This window comes from Orycteropus afer, unplaced genomic scaffold (genome assembly GCF_000298275.1).
Source record: "Orycteropus afer afer isolate SDZICR_OR568_19922 unplaced genomic scaffold, OryAfe1.0 scaffold00082, whole genome shotgun sequence".
NCBI lineage: Eukaryota > Metazoa > Chordata > Mammalia > Tubulidentata > Orycteropodidae > Orycteropus > Orycteropus afer.
This window is the reverse complement of record NW_006921669.1, coordinates 7,855,625-7,880,385: the sequence shown is the minus strand read 5'-3', so window position 1 is coordinate 7,880,385 and position 24,761 is coordinate 7,855,625. Positions and strand designations below refer to the sequence as shown.

The window sequence follows — 24,761 nt, the reverse complement described above, 5'->3', positions numbered from 1 at the left end:
TTAGGGCCAAGCACCCAAGGTCACTTCAGCACCAACTGATAGAGCCACTACCAGATCCCTGCCCAGCACTCTATCTGAGTCACCCCTGGCCCCAGCAGTTGAGGGTTCTCAAAGGTCTGGGACTAGGGAGGATGTCAGGTCCTAGGTTGGCTAAGGCCACAGATAGCTCAGAGAGGACATGGGTACTTAATTTGCTAGGGCTAAATCGTATTTCTCTTTCTCTCATATACATACTCACACACCTTTACAATCTAATGATTAATTAATACTACTATGACTCGTGTAGGAGTTCTGGTAGCATGTGCCTAAGCACTTGACTGCTAACCAGAAGGCTGGTAGTACAAACCCACCAGCCACTCCTCGGAAGGAAGGTTGGGCAATCTACTTCCATAGTGATACTGCCTCGGGAACCCAAGGAGGGGTCACTGTGAATCGGATCCGACTCGAGGGCACATAATAACAACAACAACATGACTCTTGTAGGCCTCTGATCATTCTCCTTTGAGCTACTGGTCTTTTGGACAGTTCCCTGTTTATTGGGATTTTTTTCAAACTTGCTACCAAGCACTGAGGTCAGAAATGCCATCTTCACATTTAAACACAGTGAAGCAAAGTGGTCAAGGCTTTGGTGCCCAGCAGACCTGGTTCAAATTCCAGCCCTGCCACTTACCACCCAAGATGACGTCTCTAAGCACCTGTCAAATGGCATCGAGAACATCCACTTCATCATCATGCTGTGAGGATTAATTTAGACAATGCGGGAAAAGTGGCTCCTATTGCTGTTACACTGAGCCACCCTGGACTGATGTGGATTCAGATTCACCAGATGACAGATATGCCCACCTGGCCTTAGCTTTACGGCAGGTGGGCATATGAACCTGCCTCCCACTCCAAGGCTCTGAGGGGAGTCTCTGACCTGGCAGGTGTCTGGCCCAGGTTTCTGAAGGTTTCCTGCACAGATCATGCTGTCATCAATCATGCGGTCATAGATTCGGTGGGAATTGCACAGAGTGTTACCGATTAGCTTAACTTTGGCATCCAGGAGCTGGCGGGACCCTTCCCCTGTGGGGCAGAGAAAAGAGGGTGTCAGTGCAGGTGTCAGGATGCTCCTGGCCCCATCAAGAGTCAGCAGGGGTGGCAATAAAAAGATATTACTTGTGAGTATGGTGCTCCGTTAAAGAAAAAAATAATCCATATAAGACCAAAAGGTCAACAATTATGCTAAACAAAGATGAGTAGTTGAGGGGCAGGGTAATTAGAAACAGACCAACCGGAATGCAGTGAAAGGGAATATTGCCACAGTGTGAAAAATAGAACCCACGTCACTGAGCAGTTTGTTAGAAATTGTCAAGTGGGAACCTCATTTGCTGTGAAAACTTCATAAAATATCATTTTGACAAAAGAAAGCTAATTCAAAGGAGAAGAGCATCTATGTGGTACAAAAGGCTCACTACCTAGAACAGTGCTTTCCAACAGACTCGGAAACAAACACACGTTACTCAGAAAGAAAGAGATTTCTTGGTCAAATGAAAAAATGAGAGTCAGCAGTGGTAAGGACAAGGCCGGGAAGGAAGGGTTTTTCCAGGAAATGGGCAGGGAAGCAGCATCCCCCGAGGCTGGGCCAGCTTTTAACCAGGCAGCACAGGAGCTTTGTTTCAGCCTTCACCAGACCTGCATTACCGCACTCATCACAATGCAGTGGGATCACTTATGTCTCCCCAACTAGACCATGAGGTCCTGGTGGTCAGGGTGGTGTCTTAGCGATTCTCAATCTGTGCACAGCAGAAGGGCTGACACATAACAGCTTCTTAATGAATGGATGGACACGTGTCCTAGTCAATCATCTGCTTCCCAGGGGAGGCACATCCTCCCCTTTTTGTTTTTGTGTTAGCTGCCCTGGAGCCAATCGCAGCTCGTGTTGATCCCGTGCACAACTAATGAAATACTGCGCCCTCCCTGTGATTGGTTGTGGGTCAAACTGTTGTGACCCACAGGGTTCTCATTGGCTAAGTTTCCGAAGTAGATTGCCAGGCCTTTCTTCCCAGTCTGTCTTAGTCTGGAAGCTCTGCTGGAACCTTTTCAGCATCTCAATCATGTGCAAGCCTCCCCTGACAGGTGGGTGGGGGCCATGCGTGAGGGGCAGGGGCTGGGAATTGAGCCCAGATCTCCTGCACGGACGGTCAGTACACTACCACTGAGCTACCAGTGCCTCATTTTCTTTCCTGAAGATAATGAAGTCAGTCAGAACGTGCCATTCGACTTCTAATAGGACATTTTAGAAGTCCATTCATGAAAGACAAAATCATTCTGACCTTAGGCCCTGTAAGATTCCCATCTAAGACATTGCCCTGTTGATGAGACCATACTTGAGCAGAATAAAGATCAAAGGGTTTAGATCAACAATAGTGAAGGTAACTACAAAAAGGGTTTCCTGGCTGACCTTAAATCTAATTAGCCAGAAGTCTCCTTTCCTAAAAGCCTTCTGACAATTTTGTATATTATATTCCAGTTACATCATGAATTTAAAGTGATTCTTACCTTCTGTTGTGAAGGACAAGTTTTGGGGAGAAGAGAAATGTATTTTGAGTATTTGGAAAAGACTTGAAATACTCTTCTGAATTTATTTGCATTAGAGGACATAATGCTTTCAGTACTATGAGAAAAATAACCTTATTTTTAGATAAGACCAAATTGTAGAAATAAATCAAGAGTTTGATTTAACAAAATTTTTAATAAAACCTCTGCTATGTGTAGAGCCCCGCACATAGTACTGCAGGAGAGAAAAGGATGAATGAGACCCGACCCATGCCCTCTGGGAACTGATTTAACAGATATCTCTACTGAATTCTGTTATCTTTTGTGATCATGATTCCACACCTAAGACTAAGTAGGATTATTGAGAAGCTAAAACTCAGTTGTCCAAACAACAAAGTTAGGAATCTAGCTCAAGTCTATCTGACTCCCAAACCCAGGTTCTTTCCAAACTTAGGGCAGGTGATGGGTCTCCATATATAGGATCAATGCCTAATACAGGTCAAGTACCTAGAGTAGGACAGGGGTAGATATGGATATCAAGGAAGATTCCTTGAAGGTGGTGAGATTTAAACTAGAACTTGAAAGTTGAGGTAGATTCTTTCTTTTGATAATACATTCTGAATGTAAAATTATTTTGTGCTCAGAAGGGCAGTTGAGTTTTACCATTTCTTCTCTGGTTGATGTAACTCACCTGAGCCTGGGGAACACATGGCCAGACTCACCTGTTTCTGTAACACCCCAGCCAGAGATGTGGCACTCAGTCCCAGAGGGAAAGGGACTATCAGGTATGCACACTGTCTTCACATACTTGGATTCCAGAGCACAGTGACCATCCACTGGCTTTAACTTGAGCAAAGCTATGTAGAGAGAAAGAAAAAGGATATAGATGACTAATGTTCCCCTTTTGTCAAGGAAGGCATCAACTTCTTGACTGGAAGGTAGTTGTCACAAGGCCCTACCCCCAGCCTGAAAACTTCCTTCTTCAGTAATTTTATTTCTTGACCTTCTACGTGGAGAGGAGAAGCACTGTGAGCTGTGAATAATTTCAAGAAATAGTAATTGAATTTGAAATAATTACTAGCCCATCTTTTAAAACAGGCTTTAAGAAGGAAAAGACTATTGGGGAAAGAGAGAGAGAGAGATGCTGTGAATGGGGAAATAGTGTAAAGAACCAAACAGCAAGTAGCTTAAGAATAATACAGTGTCACAGGCACTTTGTGTCATTTAACACACAGGAAGCTGAGGGTTGGATAGCAGCATTCCAATTTTATAGAAGAGGGAACGGTTCAAGGAGGTCACCCAGGCTAATTAGTGGCAGAGCTGGGATTCAAGTCCAAGCTCTTTCTAAGCTCTTAGCATCTCTTCCTTTCAATTTAAGAACTTGTGCACATTTGTCTATAGCACCATCACCTTTGAGAACTACAAAGCTGTGGAATAAATTCTCTACCGTACTGGGTCTATAAGGACCAAAAATACCAAGGACATCTCCTACAATCAAACCTCAGTAGAGAAATCCACCTAGGACAAGACCCATGGAAAGTCTACCATAGAAGATACTTGCCAATATCATTGTGGGGAATATCGTCTCTTTCATAATAGTGGCTGTACTTAAAGATCTTCTCCACTCCAAAGCTCTGCTCATGCAATTCTGTCTTTAGCAGGTCTTGGTCCCCTAGCACCACTTTCAGATGTTTGGCTTTCATGCTGCAAGGGAAAATAAGATGGTCAGGAAACAGCCCTGAGACTGAAGCCAAACCCTGGCTCTGTTCCTGGTGAGCTAGCTCTGGAACCTTGGTAAATCACTGAACCTTCCGTAGACCAGGTTTCCTTCTCTGTAATTGTCATCTCCCTGGCATAACTCTATTGTGTGTTCAAGTAAGACTGTGCTAGGAAACTGCTTTTTGCTTTTTTAATGGAAGCAGTCTGTGAAGATAAGGTTCGTTCCCACTTTCCCAGCACCCTCCCATTCTTCCTGGGCCTTGCTAAAAAAAATCCAGTTGCAGTCTCTAAGAAATCTCTTATAATCTAGTGGTAGATGCTAATGATGGCATGATTGACTGCTCCTGGGGGCATCTTCTAGACTCCCAGAAGGAATTGTTTAATACCAGGGTGGACTGGAAGACCTCCAAGGTCACCTACAAAACCTGGGCTTTGTAGGACCAGCCCTGACTGTAAATTTAAGGATTCTTCATGCATTCCAGAAAGTGCTTGCTTTGGAAGCACACAGAAGGTCTGACTGGAAGATGCCTGGCCCAGGAGGCTCACTGGTGATGAAGTGAGATTTGGGGAGGACGTTGTTTTCATCATCCCAGGCAGGACCCACGACCCTAAGGGCATGGGCTTTGGAAGCAGGTAGATGCAGGATCACCTCGTCTCCCACTTACTTTGCACATGATTTTAGGCAATGTGCTAATGCTTTCCAAAACTCAGGGTCCTTATTTATGAAATGGAAAACAACAACCTCTTTCACTCAACAAACATTTGCTTGATACACAGCACTTGCTATGCAGCAATACGTGTTCCAGGCATTGGGAATGCTGGAAATAAAAACTCAGGAAAAAAATCTGTGCCATCTCTCAGTTTGTCTTTCAGTAGATTGTTCTAAGGATTAAATGTCATAATCCTTGCAGATGACAAGCATTCTAGACTTGGTAGTTATTTTCTATCTGGTTTAAGGAGCTGCTGTCTGGCCCTTGGGGCTAGCTCAGTACCCTAATCCTTCCTGAGCTACTAAGATGCTGCACAGGTGGGAAAGAGAGCACCCCCATACATCCAAGTCGCCCCCAGCTTCTGCTCCCAGCAGATGTACCCAGTGCAGTGGGCAGCAGTGAGTACCCAGCAGGGGTGTATCAGCGCCCCCCCACAGAAATGGCCCTGGGGCATGGAGAAGGTCAGTGGCAGCGAGGTCTGCAGGGACGCCTGCCATGGGTGCTTGCCCGCTGTGCTCTTAAAGCCTCCATAAATCCTCTTGATCTTTCTCTCTGTTGTCTCAGTCCTCCCACAGGAGTCAAACCCTGGAAGCTTGGCTATGGGCTCCATGGGGCTTTCTTCTGGGTCAGCAATGTCTGTGGAAAAATAGAGACCAATCACAGCTCCTCACACTCTCTCTAGCTCATCAGGAAGACCTACACAGAAGTATGATGCTGGGGCCAGAAACTCAGCAAGTGTCCAGAGCTAAGAGCATGCACATAGGGTGGGCGTGTAGTAGGAGCACACTCAACAATCACTGAATAGATTGATTAATACAAGCAAGTGTGCAGGATTAACCATGGAGATTTCAAAGTGTCTTACTCCTAGAACATGTATACATACACAGAGAGATGTATGTGTAATATAAATCCATCACTGGGTATATGCTTAAGGAGCTCTGGTGGTGTAATGGATAAGGCATTTTGCTGCTAACCAGAAGGTCAGCAGTTCAAACCCACCAGCTGCTCCGCAGGAGGAAGATGGGGCAATCTAGTTCCTTAAAAATTTGCAGTCTCAGAAACCCAATGAGGTAGAAGCTTAGCTATTAATTAATCTGCACATATATTCTGGGTGCTTTTTAGGTGTAGACTCATTGCCATTAAGTCGATTCTGACTCATAGCAATCAGATGAGATAGAGTAGAACTGCCTTATAAGGTTTCCAAAGCTGTAAATCTTTATGAAAGCAGATGCCACATCTTTCTCCTGCAAAATGATTGGTGGGCTTGAATCACATTTCAGTTAGCAGCCAAATGCTTTAACTAGTGAGAAACCAAGTCCCCCTTCCTTTTTTTTTTTTTTTCCTTTTTTAGGTGTAGAGGGGAAAAGAAGAGGAGTAGAAGTGATAAAACATTTGCCCAGATAACTGTGATATAAAGGAGATAGAATTATAAGTGCTGGCTGGCTGGCTGGGTGGTTCCCCTTTCAGTAGCAATTATAAGGTGGAACAGGCATTTGGGAGAATAGGGAGGACTTCCTGGTGAGGAAGTTGGACCTCAAAGAATTATTGGCTATGGATAAGGATGGAGTATTATGGACAGAGGGAACCATGAGGAAGGCACAGAAGTGAAACTACCCAGGAAGATAATCCCATTGGCTAAGGTGAGGGAGTGCATCCTCTCAGGTATAGGTCGAGAGGTAGATCAGGGCTGCCCATCTGTGAGGCTAGAATTCAGACCACGTTGCACCTTGAGTGGTTGTGGGGATCCAGCCAATATGTATCCACCATTGTCTGCCCAGGGCTTGGCAGGGTGCCTAGCACACAGCAAATGATTAATAGACATTTGCTGAGGGCGCTGACTTGGAGTCAGAAAATGTGAATTTACAGTTGGGCCACTTGGCCCGAGTTTACAAATGTATTCTGGCCTGCTCAGCATCCTGAAAGGGGAGCAGGGGAATTGGACAGTCAGGTTGTCATTGGGATGGGGATTGGTAAAGCAGGTGTGGTGGGAGGTTGAGGGTGCCAGGAACATCTGTCCATGGATCTTCCACATGCCCACCACCTGGCTCTCCAGGCAGCCCTGGCCTTACCTAGGGCTGAGCAGGCCGGGATGTCACAGTACTCCCATTTCACCTTTGCACTGTTCACTTTGATGAAACACCAGGGCTTTTTATCTCCATCTGGATTTCTTAAAAAAACAAAAACAAAACTAGAGTCAAGGCTTGGTGTACCCACTGGATCTTATTAAAGGACACCAAACTGAGAACCACATTCCGATGAATCCCCCAATAGCTTAGCAAGCTCTGGGCTATGAGTGTGGTCCTAATTTTTTTTTTTTCAGCAAAGCCTTAAACTTCCAGAGGAGAATTCCAACAACCAAGAACTGGTGCACAGACCTCATGCCAGCTCCACAGAACATCTCAGATAGTGTGTGGGAAAAGAAATGAGATCCCCATTGAAGACTCTTCTTTGTCAGGAAAGTGAAATGCCTACAGAAACATGCTGAGAAAGGGACACCTTTGCCTGAACCTTTGATTCTATGGATAGTAATCTCTGAGAACGATTGTCAATAGGACAGCCCTGAAGACAGCTCCATGCAACCAACAGCTCAGGGAGTTAAAAAGTGGAAGGTAACTTCTGTTTTGTGCAACGGAGATCCTACTTGCTTAATGGAACCAGTTTACAGCCAGCAAAGAACCTGTACCCTGTGTATAAAAATTATGTATGTCCTTGACCTTGGTTAGTCCAAGGATGTTGAGAGGGAGCAAAGGAGAGTTCTGGAGGTAGCAGAAGAGGAACACAGTAACTAAAGTCATTCACAGAGAGAGTGACAGCATTACCCTTACTGGAGAAACCTGAGCATCCTTTGTAGCAGACTGTCATGATTGTCAAACATTCTATTTCCTTCTCTGTATTTCTCTCTTCAAATTGAATGAGGCCATGTGACTACTGAGGAGCTCTGGTAGCATAGTGCCTAAGGCACTTGACTGCTAACCAGAAGGCTGGCAGTTCAAACTCACCAGCCACTCCTCAGAAGGAAGGTTGGGCAATCTACTTCCATAGTGATACTGCCTCAGAAACCCAAGGAGGGGTCACTACGAGTTGGGGCTGACCCGACAGCACATAACAACAACAACACATGTGACTACTGACCAATGAAATGTGTGTGGGGAGATGATGGGTCACTTCTAGGTTGGGATAGTGAAGGACTCATACTCTGCTCCATTTTCCAGTCTCTCCTTGCCATCCCAGGGTGTTTGAGTAATGTTATGGAGCAGAGTTCTCCTCTCACCCCCTTACTACCAACCCACATGGCACACATTAACATTACCAAGAAATAAACTTTGACATATCTGAGCCACTGAGATTTAGGAGTTGTTTGTTACAGCAGCATAACCTAGTCTACCCTGAGCAGGACAACCTTCCTAGAAGGAAAGCTAATGGGTTTGTAGATCAATTCTAAGATTTATAAGCTGGCCCAGGAAAACTGGGAGCAGAGAAAAGGGGCAAACAGGTCCTTAACTGACAAATGGCTGAGCCTGAACATAGGGAAGAAAGTAATTTTTACCTGCAGAAGTTGTGTTCCCCAAGCCCATGGGCCTCAGCATCCTCCATAAACATGTTGTAGTTCTCCTGCAAGAGGAGATGGGAGTTCCAGTAAAGGCATGAGTGTTGGTTGACGGTCTTACTCACTTTCCCTCGGTAAGAGTAGCCATCACCCTTGTAGCAGTCATCAGAACCTTGGAGAGAGCAGGCGGGGATGTGAGGACTGATAGCAACTGGCATGCTACTCCCCAAAATGTGGGTGCATTGAGTAGTGATAGGATTGGGTCTAAGTTTTTACTATCCTGAGATTTCACCCCAAATTCCCAGAAAGAAGAGGTCTTGACTGTTCTACCTTCAACATAGCTTTAAATGATGGGGGTGGGTAGGTAATTCCTTCAGTTTGGCTCACACAAGATCTGGTGGAAGGTCCATTGAGGTCCATGGATGAATATGTGTGTTTACTTTGCTCTGGACCACATCTCAGTTTATTAACTTATTTACATGGAGCCAGATACACCCTATACTTAGTTTGGAAGGCTGAGGCAGTAGGAGAGTTTGGGAAACTGAACTTGAACCATGTTCTGGCAAAACAAACAAACAAACAAACAAAAAACACTGAAATGAAACAAATTCCAGGAGGTCTGAGTTTCCAATGCGGTAGTAGCAGTGCCTCATACCTATTTCACAGAATCTCCCCTTGAACTGGTCAGGGCAGCTACAGGTAAACTTGGATCTTCTCCTATGCCGGGAGCAGGTACCACCATTTTGGCAAGGGTTTGGCCTGCACACAGGAAGCACTGTGAACATAGGAAGTGGGACCAGGAAGGCTCTTCAGAAGGAGTTGAAGCTACATCTGAGATGACCTGGAGGTATTGGTGGCACTATGGTGGTGTCCATCCTTTCATAAAAAGACAGATCACCAAAAGGGAAAGACAGACCCACTGACACTTTATTAAATGTATGAACTTTAAGAACATGATCAAACATGAATGAAACAGTGTGGGTGAACATCATGCATAAAGAATAGATGGGTCCCTCAGTAAGGAAGAATAAGAGGCATGGACTGAGCAGGAATTATGGAATCACTCTGAGCTAGGTTGAAACTTGACCTTACCCCTTCATGGCTGTGTGGCCATGAGCTCATTATTTAGTCTCTTTGAACTTCAGTTTCTTCATCTATAAAAACCCTTCCTTGCAGTGTTGTTGAGAGAACTTGAGAGAGAATGTAACTCTCCTTGGACTTTACCTGATTCATAACAATGGCTCAGTATACGTAAATTACCCTGCATGGCCCATCCCAGGAGCAGTCCAGGCCCACTTCCTGAAGGAAGTGAGTTTCACGATGACTGTTTTTGCATGGGAAGGGGGCACATATCAGTCATTTCCCACTAAGCTCACCAGGGATGACCAATCTTAACAAATTCTAGTTATTAGAGCCATCTTGGCTGCCATGCAAACATCAGATGGATGTAGAGACCCAGACACAGGTCAGGGCAGAGAAAGGCTAGCTCAAAAGGGACCACTTACCTCTGGAGCAGTCTGAACCCGTGTAAGGGTGTTTACATTGGCAGTGGTAGTAGGGAGGAGTCTGAGTAATGAGACATTCACCCCGGCCACAGACTCTGTTCTTGCACTTGTTTTGCACTGCAGAATATCCATAAAGAAGTGGGGACAAAGTAGTAGACTATTATTTGGGGATACATTTTACTTACATGGATACCCATATATCACAGTCATAAAGCCAGTTGCCATCAAGTCAACTCCAATTCATAGAGACCCCATGTCAGAGTAGAAGTGTACTCCACAGGGTTTTCAAAGGCTTGTTCTTTGAGAGTAGATTGCCACATCTTTCTTCTGAGGCATCTCTTGGTGAACATGAACATCCAACCTTTTGCTAAACAGCTGAGAGTGTTAACTATTTGCACCAACCAGAAGCACCAGTAAAACATTTAGAGGTAAAGGTGAATGGGTGGCAAAGTTTATATGCCCTTGTCCATGGTCCTGAAATACCATGTTACACCAAAACTAAACCAATCTCACTGCAGTGGAGTCAGACTCGACTCATAGCGACCCCTCCTTGGGTTTCTGAGGTGGTATCTCTACAGAAGTAGATTGCCCAACCTTCCTTCCAAGGAGCGACTGGTGGGTTTGAACCTCCAGCCTTCTGGTCAGCACCAAAACAGGCTTTTCTCTTATCTTGGGGTCACTGGTGATTGCTTCCCAGTTTCTCTCCATCCTCATACCCTTTCTTTTCTATCTTTATTAAAAACCTGAGTTTTTACATTTTAAATAAACAAATAAAGCTGCAGTTTGAGTTTCTGCATTTTGTAGCTGATTCCATGTTCATTTTACAGATTATATTATTCTTCCGAGAAATTGAAGTGTAAAGCTCCATACTCATCTCAGATACTATGTTCATGCTTGATATCTCCAAGTATCCTGAAACAGTTATTGGAGTAACTAAAGGATTGAAAGTTGGAATAATCAGTGAGGAGAGCACAGAGAAAAGAAGGCAACCAGAAGATCCTACAAATACATAAGCCCTTCACTACCCTTCCAGTCTCTTCCATGGAGCTGATCTCATAAAGATTACAGCCTAGAAGACCCTATGGGGTGGTTCTACTCTGCCCACATGGGGTCTCTATGAGTTAGAATTGACCAAACAACAATAACAACAAGGCCCCAGTAAGAGGGTAGCTAAACTGAACAGAATACAGATTCTCTCCAGGGGTGTAATCAGCCCATAGAATTTGAACCTTAGTGCTTTATGCTCTGGCTACGTGCTATGCCCATACAAGCTCGCTGAAGGCAGACACAGCTTTTATTAGGGTCTCCATGAGGGAGGATGCCATGAAGAAAGAGCACTGGGCCAGGAGTAGGCATCAGGCAGGAAAGTCTGATCGCCTCCTTACTAGTTCTGTGATCGTGAGCGAGCTCTCTGCACTTTCTGGATACTTGGAGATAACGAGCATGAACAAGTGTCTGAGATGAGTATGGAGCTTTACCCTTCAGTTTCTCAGAGGAATAGTATAATCTGTAAAATAAACATGGAATCAGCTACAAAATGCAGAAACTCAAATTGTAGCTTTATTTGTTTATTTAAACTAACTGATCTGGGCTGTATGTGTCCTGAGATCTCTCCTGCTTTTCCATTTGAGGATACAATTTCTCTGTTGTTGCTAGCCTAAACACTCTTAAAAAATATCCTGGGTTTTAAATACACCTTGGTCAGAGTCCTGCTCTTGTACAGGTAAGCCTTGGAGTTATTGCAGGTTTCGTGCCAGACTACTGCAATAAAGAGATATCATGAGTCACACGGATGGTTTGGTTTGCCAGTGCATATAAAAGTTATGCTTACACTATATGTAATCTGTTAAGTGTGGAATAGCATCATAAAAAAGTTTGATATTCTGTGCAAATTACCAAAATGTGACACAGAGACATGAAGTGAGCACATGCTGTTGGGAAAATGGCACTGATAGACTTGCTCAACACAGGGTTGCCACAAATTTTCAATTCATTTTTCTTTTTTTAAAAAAAGCAGTACCTGAGAAGTGCAGTAAAATAAGGTATGCCTGTACCCTGTTAGCCTCAATCATCTCATCTGCAGAATGGATATACTAGTTCCATATCACAGCATGGAGGGAGGATTCGTGGTGATACTGCCTGGGACCAGGTGGAGGAATCTATTCTACATGACACCATATGTGCAGTTATGATGCTTTGCATCGGTCCACTTGGCCCTTCTTTTCTCCATAGAGTTGGAAGAGGAACTGCCTCTTCTTCATCTCAGAGGGAAGCATGAATCTGGGGAAAATGCACTCACCTTTCTGACACCTGTTCCCAGAGTAAAGGGATGGACAGCTGCACGTGAAAGTGTCCCCACTGATAAGGCAATCCCCACCATGCTCACAGGGATTGGACAGACATGGATCTAAGACACAAGGGCAGAAGTCAGTGTTTGCAATAAGTAGCAGAGGAGAAGTCTCTGCATGCTCCATCCTCTCTGGCCTCAAATGAGAGAGAAACTCTAGAGTCAGTGATAGAGGAAAGGGAGAAACATACATTCTCCTTAAAGAGCAGGGAAAACTGCAGTCATACGACTAGAGAGAGTGATTCAGACTCGCAAGAAGACAGGCGAGGAGTTGTGACTGTCTTTCCTTGGCCTGGCTTTGGACAAGGCCTTTCTCATTGAGAAACTCCCTTTTCCACCATAAGTGTTTTCTCCTCCCCGTCTCACTGGGAGTGCCACGGGGTCTGTCTCTGATGCTGAAGGCATTTCACAAGCCCAAAGACCTCCTCTACTCCCAGTGCCCAGGGGTGGAGGTCAGGCGTGGGGAACGAACACCCGCCCCTAATGAAACACAAGCTTTCTGAACATCAGGAAAGGAGACCAAAGGCAGGAGGGTGACAGAGGAATTGACGGCGAGGAGGAAATGACCCAGTGGCCTTCATCTTTCTTCAACTACTTGTTCAGTTAGATTTTGTCATATTTCATCTGTGCCTTTGGCTTTTCATGGCTGTCTGAATGGCTCTTCCCTTGGGGAATTTCTATCCTTCTATTCACACACATTGTTCTTTGGTTCAGGAACTAGGATCCCTGGGCCCAGCTCTTGTTTTGATGGTCCCTTCTGATGTTCCCCCGATGCCCCATATCTTGGCCCTGCCTTCCAGGCCACTTCGCACAGTTAACACAGCTTTTATTCCAGCTACTAAGTGCTTTCCATTCCTTCTCTTAGCTTAGTCACATGGCTTTGCTTGGGCCCTGATTCTCATTCCCTCTCTGTCCCTATTGCTTAGATGACAAAGCTACAAACACAAGTGTGGTAGAAGCACACATGTGTGAGTATACACACACACACACACACCATAACTTTGATGCTTCTGAAGGATGAAAGTAGAAAGGAAAACACAGCAAAGATGGAAGGAAAGGAAAGTTCATTGCCAAACTTGTTAATGCTACCGCAGTCTGATGCAAAATGTTAACTCAGACTCTTCTGTGTAGTTAGGATCTGACTGCTGATAAAAGCTATGGAATAATTTTGTGCATGACTCCTACTCATAATGCCAGGCCATGGAAAATTGATTAGAACAGGAACCCAGAGACCTGGATTGTGATGCACTAATTTGCCATATGATTTTGGCCAAGTCAGTTGCCCTCTTGGCCTCACTTACTCCATCTGTCATTTGAGAAATTGTCTCTAAGAACCTCCCCTGGTCTCAAAGTACATGATTCCAACTTAAGAGAATTCAATCTAAATCATTTCTTTGATACTTCTTTTTACAATGCTGCCAGAGAGGAAGAGAGAGGCCCTTGCATATGGCTGCACATAAACTCCCTTTCAGGTGTGCTGCCTCTCTCAGGAGGGCCTCCAGAACCAAATTTGGTACCCACCATCCTCTGTGTAGTACCAATCAGGATTCTCATGGTAGGAAAACGTACTAGTGGTGTTCTTTTCCTGGTCATAATACTCGTAGCTATATTCATAGTTGTCAGGAGTCCAATCTGGAAGGAGGGAATAGTAAGAAGAAACCCTCATTAGATCTAAAGAAGGCAGCATTTTATTTAGTCGAAAACCTTTTTTCCCAAAAGTTCAAAGTCCTGAAGGAAGACTCACTTGTCTTCTCTGCCCCTCATACTGGTTGGTAAGGCCAGGCAGGGCCAGGCACCGGGGGTGGGGTGGGGTGGATGGGCAGGGTCATGCAGCATTTTTCATCTGGGGGATGGTAAGAGCAGCATGGTTGTGTTGGTATTTGGCAGATTAAAGAGCACCTTATTGGACATGGGGAGAGCAAGTCAAGTGGGTTTCCACTAACTGTGTGATCTTGGACAAGCTACTTGTATTCTTGATGTCTCAGTCTTCTCATCTGTAAGCAGAAGGAAGAGGGATAGTACCTACAAGGTCTCCAGGTCCTATGTGTGATCTACCAGGGTCAGATCAAGTGGCACTTGAGTGTCTTCTTGGTTTATTATGCATGATATTTCTCAATGGGACTTTATTAATCACCTTAGCTTACTGAAATCAAGGGAGCTGGTCACTTTCCTCTTCGTCACAGAATCAAACTACTCCCAAGTTGTAGCTCTAAAGTCATCACAACAGCTGACATTTATTGAGCCTTTGCTATGTACCAGCCCTATGTTAAGACCCATGACAACTTGAGATGTGTATTATTATCTTGTTTTAAGTTGAGAAACCTGAGGCTTGAAGAGTTTAGGTAACTTGTTCGAGGTCACACAGCTAATGCACAGCAGGATATGAACTCAGGCAGTTTGTCTCCAGATAGTCACTAAGTAACACTAGCTCAACTTCAATGCTCAACTGCCTCAACCGACATCTTACATTGCCTTGGATTCATCCACACTTACCCTTTGGAACGGGTTCAGCCATCCCCATTGGCTATTCAGGGAGCTCTGGTGGCATAGTGCCTAAGGCATTTGACTGCTAATCAGAAGGCTGGCAGTTCAAACCCACCAGCCACTCCTCAGAAGGAAGATGGAGCAATCTACTTCCTTAGTGATAGTGCTTTGGAAACCCAAGGAGGGGTCTCTATGTGTTGAAATTGACTCCACGGCAATGAGTTTTTGAAAGTTAATTGGGAGTTGCCCAAGGACAACCTTAAAAAAGGTTCATGGGTCTTGCCCAATGACAGAGAAGGCAGCATACTGTGTTGCTCCCAGTTGTCAACCTCATGCCAGTTAAGCAGGAAAAGCAGGTGTGAGTAAGGCAGGACTCAAACTCCTTGGTCTCTGGGGCCTTGGGAGATGCTGGTAGCTTTGTGGCTTATAGAGAGAAGTTTGAGATTTGAAGAAAGTTGGGTTGACTTTTCTGTCTTGTGGGAGTGTGGCAAGGAGGCAAGTTGAAGCTGTAAGGAAGCTGTCCAGAGATGCATATGATAATGAAGCACGAGCAAATGCAGATACCTGACTTGAAAAGGCATTCCTACAGAGCGGCTGATGGCTTGGAGGATGGCACTGTACCTATGCCTGATTATCAACCACATTATCTTACTCGGCTCTCAGTCATTCTGTTATAGTCTTTATCTCTTTGGCTTTTGAAAAATCGACTTTTGCACAATGACTGCTTTGTATTTCCCATTAAAATGGAACTATCTTTTTATTTCTTTTTTGAATACACCAACTCTGGTTCCTTGCCAAAGTTTCACCTCATTTATCACAGTGTCAAGTCAAGACTCCCTTTGCTTGCTCATTATTTCTCCTGAGCTGCTTTCCCCCACTATGAAAATGCTCCCAGAGGGGGCCACCTTTCCAGGGATGAGGATCCAGGTTTAAGATAAGGCCATTGTCTTCCTGGAGCAAATAAAGTTTCCTTCCATCTAGTATGATAAAGCAGAGAGTGAGAAAAGTGAGAGCGAAAGCTAGACAAAAAAATGTTTTCCTGAATTTGACATGAAAGCCTTCAAACTGACATTTGGGGGAGAAAATGGGGTTTGGTAATGACATGATTGCATTCTTTCTTTCTTTATTCTTTGGGGAGCCGGTGTTTGTTTTTCCAGCAAAGGTTTATAGATAAGTGCCCATCAGTTTGCTCCCATAATTTCTCCTATCATTCTCAGGAGGTTGAGGATCAAACCAGTTCATCTTGGCTAGGCCATGAATCACCACCTTTTTAAGCTATTTGGAAATGAGGAAGATTCTTATGCTGATGAGATGCTGTGATCTATCAAGTGATAGAGGATGGATGGAAAGTGTTGGAAGATTGTGACTTGACTCCAGCCACGTCAACAATGTCTGCTCATCTATCAGTGAAGCTAAAGAGAGGATATAACACTCAGACTTTGAATCTTAGTCCTGCTAAATAGTAAAACAAGCCCTTCCTATTCTATAGGAAAGGAGCTCTGGTGGTGCAGTGGTTAAAGCATTTGGCTAATAACCAAAAGGTTGGAGGATCAAACCCACCAGCTGCTCTGCAGGAGAAAGATGAGGCAGTCTGCTTTTGTAAAGAATTACAGCCTTGAAAATCCAATGGGGCAGTTCTGCTCTGTCCTATAGCGTTGCTGAGTTGGAATTGACTCAAAGGCAATGGATTTAGTTTGGGTATTCTACAGGAAGAAGCCCTGATGGTGCAATGGTGAAGTGCTCTGCTGCTAACTGAAAGTCCAGCAGTTTGAACCTACCAGCTGCTCTGCAGGAGAAAGATGTGGCAGTCTCCTTCAATAAAGATTTTCAACCTTGGAACCCTATGGGACAGTTGTACTCTGTTCTGTAGGGGCTCTATGAGTCAGAATCAACTTGATGGCACACAACACACAAACACACACACAACACACATTCTCTAGGACTTAGAGTCCTTGTTTGAGGTGGATAGAACCAGCATAGGCCTGGAGGTCCCACCTCACAAAGATGGAAGAAGCTGTCCAGTTGAGGGCTGTGCAAAAGAAGGTACAAAGATCTTTACACTTGAGGTTGGGCTGCGATGTGTTTAAGAGGATTTTTAGGAGCAATGCCAGGGAGACTTTCTCCACTTCAAAATTCAAAGCTCGTTTTGTCTTTCCTAATGGCACTTAATCCCATTGTCTATTTGAGAAACCTGTATTGTGGACCTACCATGGACCAAGTATTATGGTAGGAGCAGGAGGGCATTGCGACAGTGGAGGGTTATACAAATAGAACTGATAATGTTTTCTGCCCTCAAAGGAGACTCTATTAGGGTTGGGTAGGGACCCTGACTCATAGCAATCCTATAGGACAGAGCAGAACTACTGCTCCATAAGGTTTTCAAGGCTGTAAATCTTTACAAAAGCAGATTGCTTCATCTTTCTCTCACAGAGTGGCAGGTGGGTTTGCAGCCCAGCCAAGGGAGATATAAATGGGTAGTGAGGAGGTGGGGATGCTAAATGTGGCCAAGGCTGGGCCTGGTAGCTTCAAGTTCCATATTGGAATCCTGGTGCATAATAGCAAATTGAACCCCATTCCAGAATGTGGTAGATTGATTACAGAATGGCCCAGATTCTTCACTCTCCCCTGTGTCCACACCTTCTGCAATGTGACTCTGAAACTCCTCCCATCAGGAGGTGGAGTCCATTTCCCCACCCATTGTATCCAGGCTGGCCTGAGAACTTGCTTTGACCAGGAGCATATGGTGGAAAGACAGTGTGCCAGCTCCAAGCTTAGTCCTTAAAAAGCATCGTGAGCATCCTTTCTCTCTCCTGGATTCTTGTGACTTCCATGTGAACCAGTTCTGCCTATACTTCAGGAGTGTAAGAGACCCCTTGGGACAGCAGCAGGTCTAGTGGGCCCATCTGAGACTTCAAACATATGAGAAGAGCCATCCAAGATCAGCAAAACGAGACCCCAGCTAATCCACCAGGTGATTTCAGACATTGAGCAAGCCCAGCCAAGGTCAGCTGAGCCTGGCCCATGTGGTCTCTTATTCTCCCACAGGAAGGCAGAAATCATTCACATGGAAATCATGAGAGTCCAGCAGAACTTCCCAGCTGAACTCAGCCTAAATTGCCAATGCAAAGAATTATGAATAAATGGTTAACAGTTTGTCAGTAAGTTTTAGGGCATGTGTTTATACAGTAATCATGAACTGATAAATAGGGCTTGATTTATATTGGGTTGCTAGGGGGCAAGAATTTCTGAAACAACAGCTTTCCTCAGAGGTCCAATTGGCTGCAGAATCTTAGGAATGATGGCTGGACAAAGTCAGGTAGCATCTCTCTCCAGGGATTAGTATTGAATTTGGTCCATCTGATTTGTTTCCCCTACCTAGATACAGGCCCATGTAGTTTCATTGCACTTTGTTTTATTGTGCTTCACAGATGCTGCATTTTTTACACATTGAAGGTTTGTGGCAACCCTGTGTCCAGCAAGTCTATTGGCACCATATGTCCAACAGCATGCACTCACCTTTTGCCTCTGTGTCACATTTTGGTAATTCTCACAATATTTCAAACCTTTTTCTAATGCTATTCCACACTTAATAGACTAATAAAGTGTAAACATAACTTTTATAGGCGCTGGAAACCAAAATATTCATATGACTCGCTTTATTGCAATGTTCACTTTATTGTGTTGATCTGGAACCAAACTGGCAATATCTCTGAGGTATGCCTGTAGCTGGTTTCAGTGATAGCTGTTTGTTTCTTGGGAGAGTAAGAGTAAGAACAAGTGCCATGTCTATTCCTCTGTCTACCCTATAGCGCTCAGCACAGAGCCTCACATTGGTAAATGTCACTTGACAGATGGGGTTTTCCCTCTGTGGCCAAGATCCTTGCCTTCTGACTTGCCATCACACCACTCTGCCAGAAAGATGGTGTCTACCTAAAAAATAATAAGAAAAAACCCATGGCTGTCGAGTTGATCCCAATGCATTAGTGACCCTACGAGACAGAGCAGAACTGCCCCGTAGTGTTCCCAGGGCTGTAAATCGTTATAGAAGCAGATTGTCACATCTTTCTCTTGCAGAGCACCCATTGGGTTCAAGTTGCTGACTTTTCGGTTAGCAGTCAAATGCTTAACCATGGTGCCACCAGCACAGAATAAATGGAGAATTTAGGAGAGAAACAATGTGAAATTTGGGTCTTAAGTACTTGGTGAAGAAAATGCCTGAGGGGCTCTATGATGATCCTGTGTGCTGTTGATTCTGACTCACAGTGACTCCATAAGACAGAGTAGAACCTCCCACTGGGTTTCCTAGGCTATGATCTTCGTGGGAACCGACCACCAGGTCGTGTGTTTGAACTTCCAACCTTTCGGTTAGTAGCTTAACCCCTGTGCTATCAGGGTTCCTTAATGAGCTTTATAGAATTCTAGAAACATGCACAAATGTTTTCTTGGGTGGAGAAGGATCACAGCTTGATGTACAATTTGCTTCCATTGATAGACTGTGGGAAACCACTGTGGGTTTAAAGACAGATGATTTGAAATTTTAGCCAAGCTACAGAAAAGGAAGGGAAAGAAAAGGAAGAATGAGACAGCTGTCAGAAATGTTTTATTAGGTATAAAAAGAAAAGAAATTCTTGAGGATTTGTCTATTTATCAGAATCTGTTTCCAGAATTTATCAGGAAGAATGATGAGAGCTCACCGAAATCCTCCTAACAATAAGTTATTAACATTGAGCATGTTCTATGTACCAGGCACTATACTTAATAAACGTGCTGCACGTATAAGGCAAAACTAAGGCAGAAGGAGATGGCGTTATCACCCAAGTCTACCTAACTCCAAGTGTTGTTTGCCTTTTTATGAGTCCTGGAGCCTCTTGTGGGCTTGTGTTTCATGGAGCTCCATCGGTTTCAGCTTTCAGGAAGTAACATGCATTGGGAAATCTTCCTTAGCACGTGTTCATTTGCTGGGCCAGGCTGCTCATGGTCCATGCCCAGGGTCTCTCGGATAAAGCCCAGAGTTCCCGTGATGGGGGATTTGCAGCTGCTCCCGTTAAAGAGCTTGCCAGATGTGTGGAACGGAATAAAAATCCCCGGAATGCCCTCCCTGTTGGTGTCATCCATCATCACGGCACAGACGGCTCCTCCAAGGGCCTACCCCAAACCCCAGCCCTGTCGACCCGCATTTGACGCTTCCAATCCGGCTGTCGGGGCAAACCCAAAAGAGACCCTCACTGGCAGGTGACAGGACAGCTGATGGATGGCTCAGCCTGTGTTTCTGGGCAGAGCCAAGCCAGCTTTGAAGAGGCTTTTCTGCAGGCCAGCAGGCTGTCGCATCACCTGCTTTGGGGAGCCGGGCAGAGGCTGGGCTGTTTGATGGTCACCTCCTCCATCACACATTGGGGACCATGGCCTGGGCACCTTCTGCTCCAGCAAGACCTTCACCATCCACTATCCCTAGCAAGACTAGCCAAAGAAGTAGCTGACTATGAACATGGCTTGGTATTTCATCAGCCATACTCTTGTCGAAATCAAGCAGGGATCTGATAAATTTCATCAAAGCACAACCACCATGTGAAGTTAAATCAGATGCCTCACAAGGATGTTTTTAAAACCTAACCTGCTCTTTGCAGAAAGACCCAGCCTCTACATTGCATTCCACTCCACAGTCAGAGGTGGATGGAAACCTTCAAGATAGACCCCAGGGCCCGAAGGTGGCTGCATCAGATGCCCTTCATCTCCTCACCAAACTTTCAGAAGCTGCTAGCCAAGTTCTTCTAGAGTCCAGAATTTCAAGATACTAAATTGGGTATTCTCACCCAATGCTTTCCTTGCCCTACCAAATTGTTTCTCAGCCTAGGCTTGGATGCTTCCAGTGATGGAATGGAGGACTCACTGCCTCCCAAGACTGTCCATTTTTGGAAAGCTCTTCCTGGTTTGCCAGTCAAATCCGACCCTGTAGCTTCTGATCTATTTAATTCAAGCTGTAAGGCTTATTGAGATAGAGAATGAATCTAACCCCTTTTCTGTGATCTCTGTTCAGCAGGGTCATTACTTACAGTTGTTCAAGTTGTTCACTGTGCAACCCAAGGGGTGTCATCAACTCATAGTCATGGAGCTGTCTATTACAACTTTCTGGCACATGGCAGTACTGTGTCTTGGGGTAAAGGCACCTCTTAATTCCCATGAAGTTCCCTCATAATTTAAGGGTGTGGTTGCTTCTCAGATGCTTGAAGAGTGTGGGACTCCTTGAGTCTTTGGTGCTTCTATTCCTTCCACTCTGTGAACTCACAGTGTCTAGAGCTCTCTCTCTGAGGCCCTGAGCACAGCCCCAGACCAAAGCATCCTCCTGCGATGGTGACTGAACAATTGGTTCTGAAGGCTGGGCATGGGGCAGCTCATTGAGCCTCCTGACTTTGGACATTGTCTGGGCTCTGCATGTGGATGCTGGCATGGCCATCTGCATGGGGAGCCCCCTGAAGTATGATCTTCCTAGGAACTGCACTAGATGGTGTTGTATTGGATCTTCTCATTGCTTTTGGGAAAGACACAAATGTTCTCAAAACTCATGCACCATGTATATATATATATATATAAAATTCAGTTCATATACATATATAATTCATTCATATATATATTCAATTCCACAGGCATTCCCTGAGCTGGGAATGTGGGCTGGACAAAGACCTAGCACCAAGTGTCACTTGACTTAAGCTGGCACAAGTCTGTCTACTGGAGACTATTGACTATCATGCTGAACTCGGATCAGTTACCGCCATCTTTGCTGCAAATAAACTTGACTGCAGTCGCCCTGTGCCATCCACTGTGAGTGACCAGCTCAGGTCATACTGGCAGAGGATCCTGGCCCCTGCTCTGGGCACCTTCTGCTCCAGCAAGACTCTTGCTGGACCAGTCAGGGTGAGTTTCCTCCTCTGGAGTTCAGAGCATCCAAGATAGACTCAGCCCTGCTCATCCTAGTCCAGTGTGAGTACTGGGCCGAGGAGAGGGAAAAGACAGAGAGAGAGCAAGAGGCTGTGATTGTGTGTGTGTGTGTGTGTGGGTTTGTCATGTGTGTTGTGTGTATATATGTTGTGTGTTATGTTTGTGAGTTTGTGTGTGTGTTGTGTGTTTGGGTGTGTGTATTGTGTGTGTTTGGGTGTGTGTATTTTATGTGTCTGTGCTGTGTGCATTGTGCGTGTTTGTGTTGCATTTGTGTGTGCTGTGTACTGTGCGTGTATGGGAGTATTTGTACGGCCTGTAAAAGTAGCTTCAAGCCAGTGAAGGGTAGCGCTCCCTGGATGGGGACATGTTGAGTCATGAGTAAATATGTGACCAGGCCAAGGGGACAAGGGCGCAGAGAGTCAGCCAGCGGCTGCCTACGTGGAACTAACCCCATGCTCTGGTGTGGAGGTGCTGGCTCCTCACAAAGGAGTGGAGTCAGTGGGTAGACGTGGCCCTACTCAGCCACAGCCTCCCTTTGGCTTTGCCTCCACTAGCTGATAGAGTGACGCTAGGCAAGTGCTTCCCCCCGCCCCCCAGCCACAGTTCCTCCTCTGTAAGACAAAGTGGCTTAACTCCATCAGCAGTTTTTCCCTTGAATCCTCATGCACTGTGTGTGCACACATGCATATGGACTCCCAGGTGTGCAGTTGTCTGGGAAAATTCTCACAGGGGTCTGTGATGCCCCAGAACAGAGGTACCCCAAGGTTTCTGACACTCCCATGCTTGGGCCCCCTTTCTTCCATCCCAGAGCCAGCCTATGGGTGGTGGGAAACCCCAGGGTGACCAGCAGACTCACCTGGGTCCGGGTCTGCGAGTAAGGACATCAGGGAGAACTGGAAAACAACACAGAGCAGAGCCAAGGTGAGTCCTGGGCCCCACCAAGCTGGCTGTGCTTGCTGAGCTCAGGCAGCTGAAGGAGATTTTCCCAGGATCCCACCCAGGGCGTGGGAGCACTGACACTTTCTGGGGGTTGAGGCTGGGACCAGGGTATTGAAGGGAAAGGCTGGGTCTATTGGAAGACATCCCTTCCTTCCTGTGCTGGCTGAGCCTTGTCCCTCCCCCTCAGCAGGGACTTGTGTCATGTACTTACCTGTTCTCAAGCTGGTCCCTGACTGTACAGGTATGGGCAATATTGTCTATCACAGTGATTACCATGTATGCAGCATACACCCTCTGCTTGGTTTTGTTTTGCTGCAGTTAATCCTTGTTGATGGTGCTGGTGGTTGCTCTCAAGCTGATCCCAACCTCATGACAACCCCACATTTGACAGAGTAGAACTGCCCCAGGGGGTTTGCTTAGTGGTAATCCTCACAGAAGCAGCGCAGCAGGCCTATCTTCCATGGTACCATTGGGTGGGTTTATAACAACCTTATGAGGAGACTTTTATGAGCTTTCTTAATATATAAAAAAACTAAGGCTCAGAGAAGTTAGGACATCTCCCTGAGGTCACACAGCTGTGACAGGATTAGGTCTCCTACTTTGGTCTAGGTGATCTTCTGGGGCTGACAGCTCCTTGGGGTTTGGGAATAGACCAAAAGAACCCATTATTGTCAAGTCAATTCTGACTCATGGTGACCACATAGAACAGAGCAGAACTGCCCCCTCGGGTTTCCAAGGCTGTCACCTTCACAGGACCAGATTGCCACATTGTCCTACCATGGAGCGACTCGTAGGTTTGAACTGCTAGCTTTAGATAAGCAGCTAAGCATCTCACCACTGCACCACCAGGGCACCCCTGGGGATGGACAGCTGTTGAAAGCCTCCAATGACTCACTGTTGGTCATGGAATAAAATACAAACTCCTTCCATGATCTACAAAAGCCCTCCCCACCTCTCCTAATCTCCTCCCATAGCCCACACTCCCACTGCCCCTTACTGTACTGCAGCCGTACTCCATCTCCTCTCAGATCTTCAAAATAGCCCAGATCAAGCTCCTTCCACCTCAGGGCCTTTGCACGTGTTCTTCCCTCTCCATATGGCTTTCACTGGGTCTCAGTTTAAATGTCCTCTTCTCAGGGAAGCCTTCTCTGACCACGGCATTAGTAGAGTCTCTCCTCCTCCCCATTAATCTGCCACTGCACTCGGTCCATTCCCCCGTGGTTCTTATTACAGCAAGGCTGACTGGCCTGTTGTCTTTCATACCAGACTCTGCCTCTTAGGATGATAGGAATATCATCCAATTCATCATTAATATATTACCTTATACTTAGCGCTGTGCTTGGCACATGGCATCCCTCAAAAAGTATTTGTTGAATATGTAAATATGATCTGATCAATTTCTTTTAGAATATAATACTTACCAGAAAAAGAAATCTTTATTCTTTTAATAGTTGGTATATTTTCTTTCACTTAGATCAGTGGTCGGCAAACTAAGGCCTGCAGGCCAAACCCAGCAGTTGCATATTTGTAAATAAAGTTTTATTGGAACACAGCTATGCCCATTTGTTTACATTTTGTCTGCGGCTGCTGTCATGTTACAATGATAGAGGAGTTGTGGCAGAGATAGAGTAGATAGAGTATGATATTTACTGTCTGATGCTTGTTGAAATTTTGCCAACCTTCACTTTAGAAAAAGAAAGTTCTAACATTGAACAAGTTTCCCTTTGGGTCCTGGTTGTCAGAAAGCTGAGATCAACATGATGCGTCTTCCCAGTATCCACATCAATCTAAGCTGCTCGATAGATTTGTTTCCTCTATCCTGGGTGACACAAATTTAAGCACTCACCTACCAACCAAAAGGTTGGTAATTCGAATCCATGCAGGGATGCCTTGGAAAAAAGGCTGGTCACCTGCTTCCAAAAGATCACAGCCATTGAAAACCCTGTGGAGGGTAGCTGTACTCTGTCACACGTGGTGTCACCATGAGTCAGAATCAACCTGATGGCCACTGGGTTTCTTTTCACCCTCAGCAGAAGTTTAAA

At 45.3% G+C, this 24,761-nt stretch overlaps 1 protein-coding gene across 1 annotated transcript in view; it reads right to left on the bottom strand.

Moving 5' to 3' along the window:
• The window catches only part of HABP2 (hyaluronan binding protein 2), a 25,443-nt gene extending 1,706 nt beyond the window's left edge, over positions 1-23,737 (bottom strand). Inside the window, exons 1-12 of the mRNA XM_007941586.2 lie at positions 23,717-23,737; positions 22,637-22,673; positions 13,885-13,995; positions 12,316-12,423; positions 10,017-10,133; positions 9,167-9,286; positions 8,512-8,683; positions 7,034-7,131; positions 5,345-5,600; positions 4,097-4,239; positions 3,258-3,392; positions 917-1,062 (exon numbers count right to left, since the gene is read on the bottom strand). Coding sequence (XP_007939777.2) covers positions 917-1,062; positions 3,258-3,392; positions 4,097-4,239; positions 5,345-5,600; positions 7,034-7,131; positions 8,512-8,683; positions 9,167-9,286; positions 10,017-10,133; positions 12,316-12,423; positions 13,885-13,995; positions 22,637-22,673; positions 23,717-23,737 — 1,464 coding nt within the window. The remainder of the gene's footprint in view (positions 1-916; positions 1,063-3,257; positions 3,393-4,096; positions 4,240-5,344; positions 5,601-7,033; positions 7,132-8,511; positions 8,684-9,166; positions 9,287-10,016; positions 10,134-12,315; positions 12,424-13,884; positions 13,996-22,636; positions 22,674-23,716) is intronic.
• Positions 23,738-24,761: the final 1,024 nt, after the last annotated feature.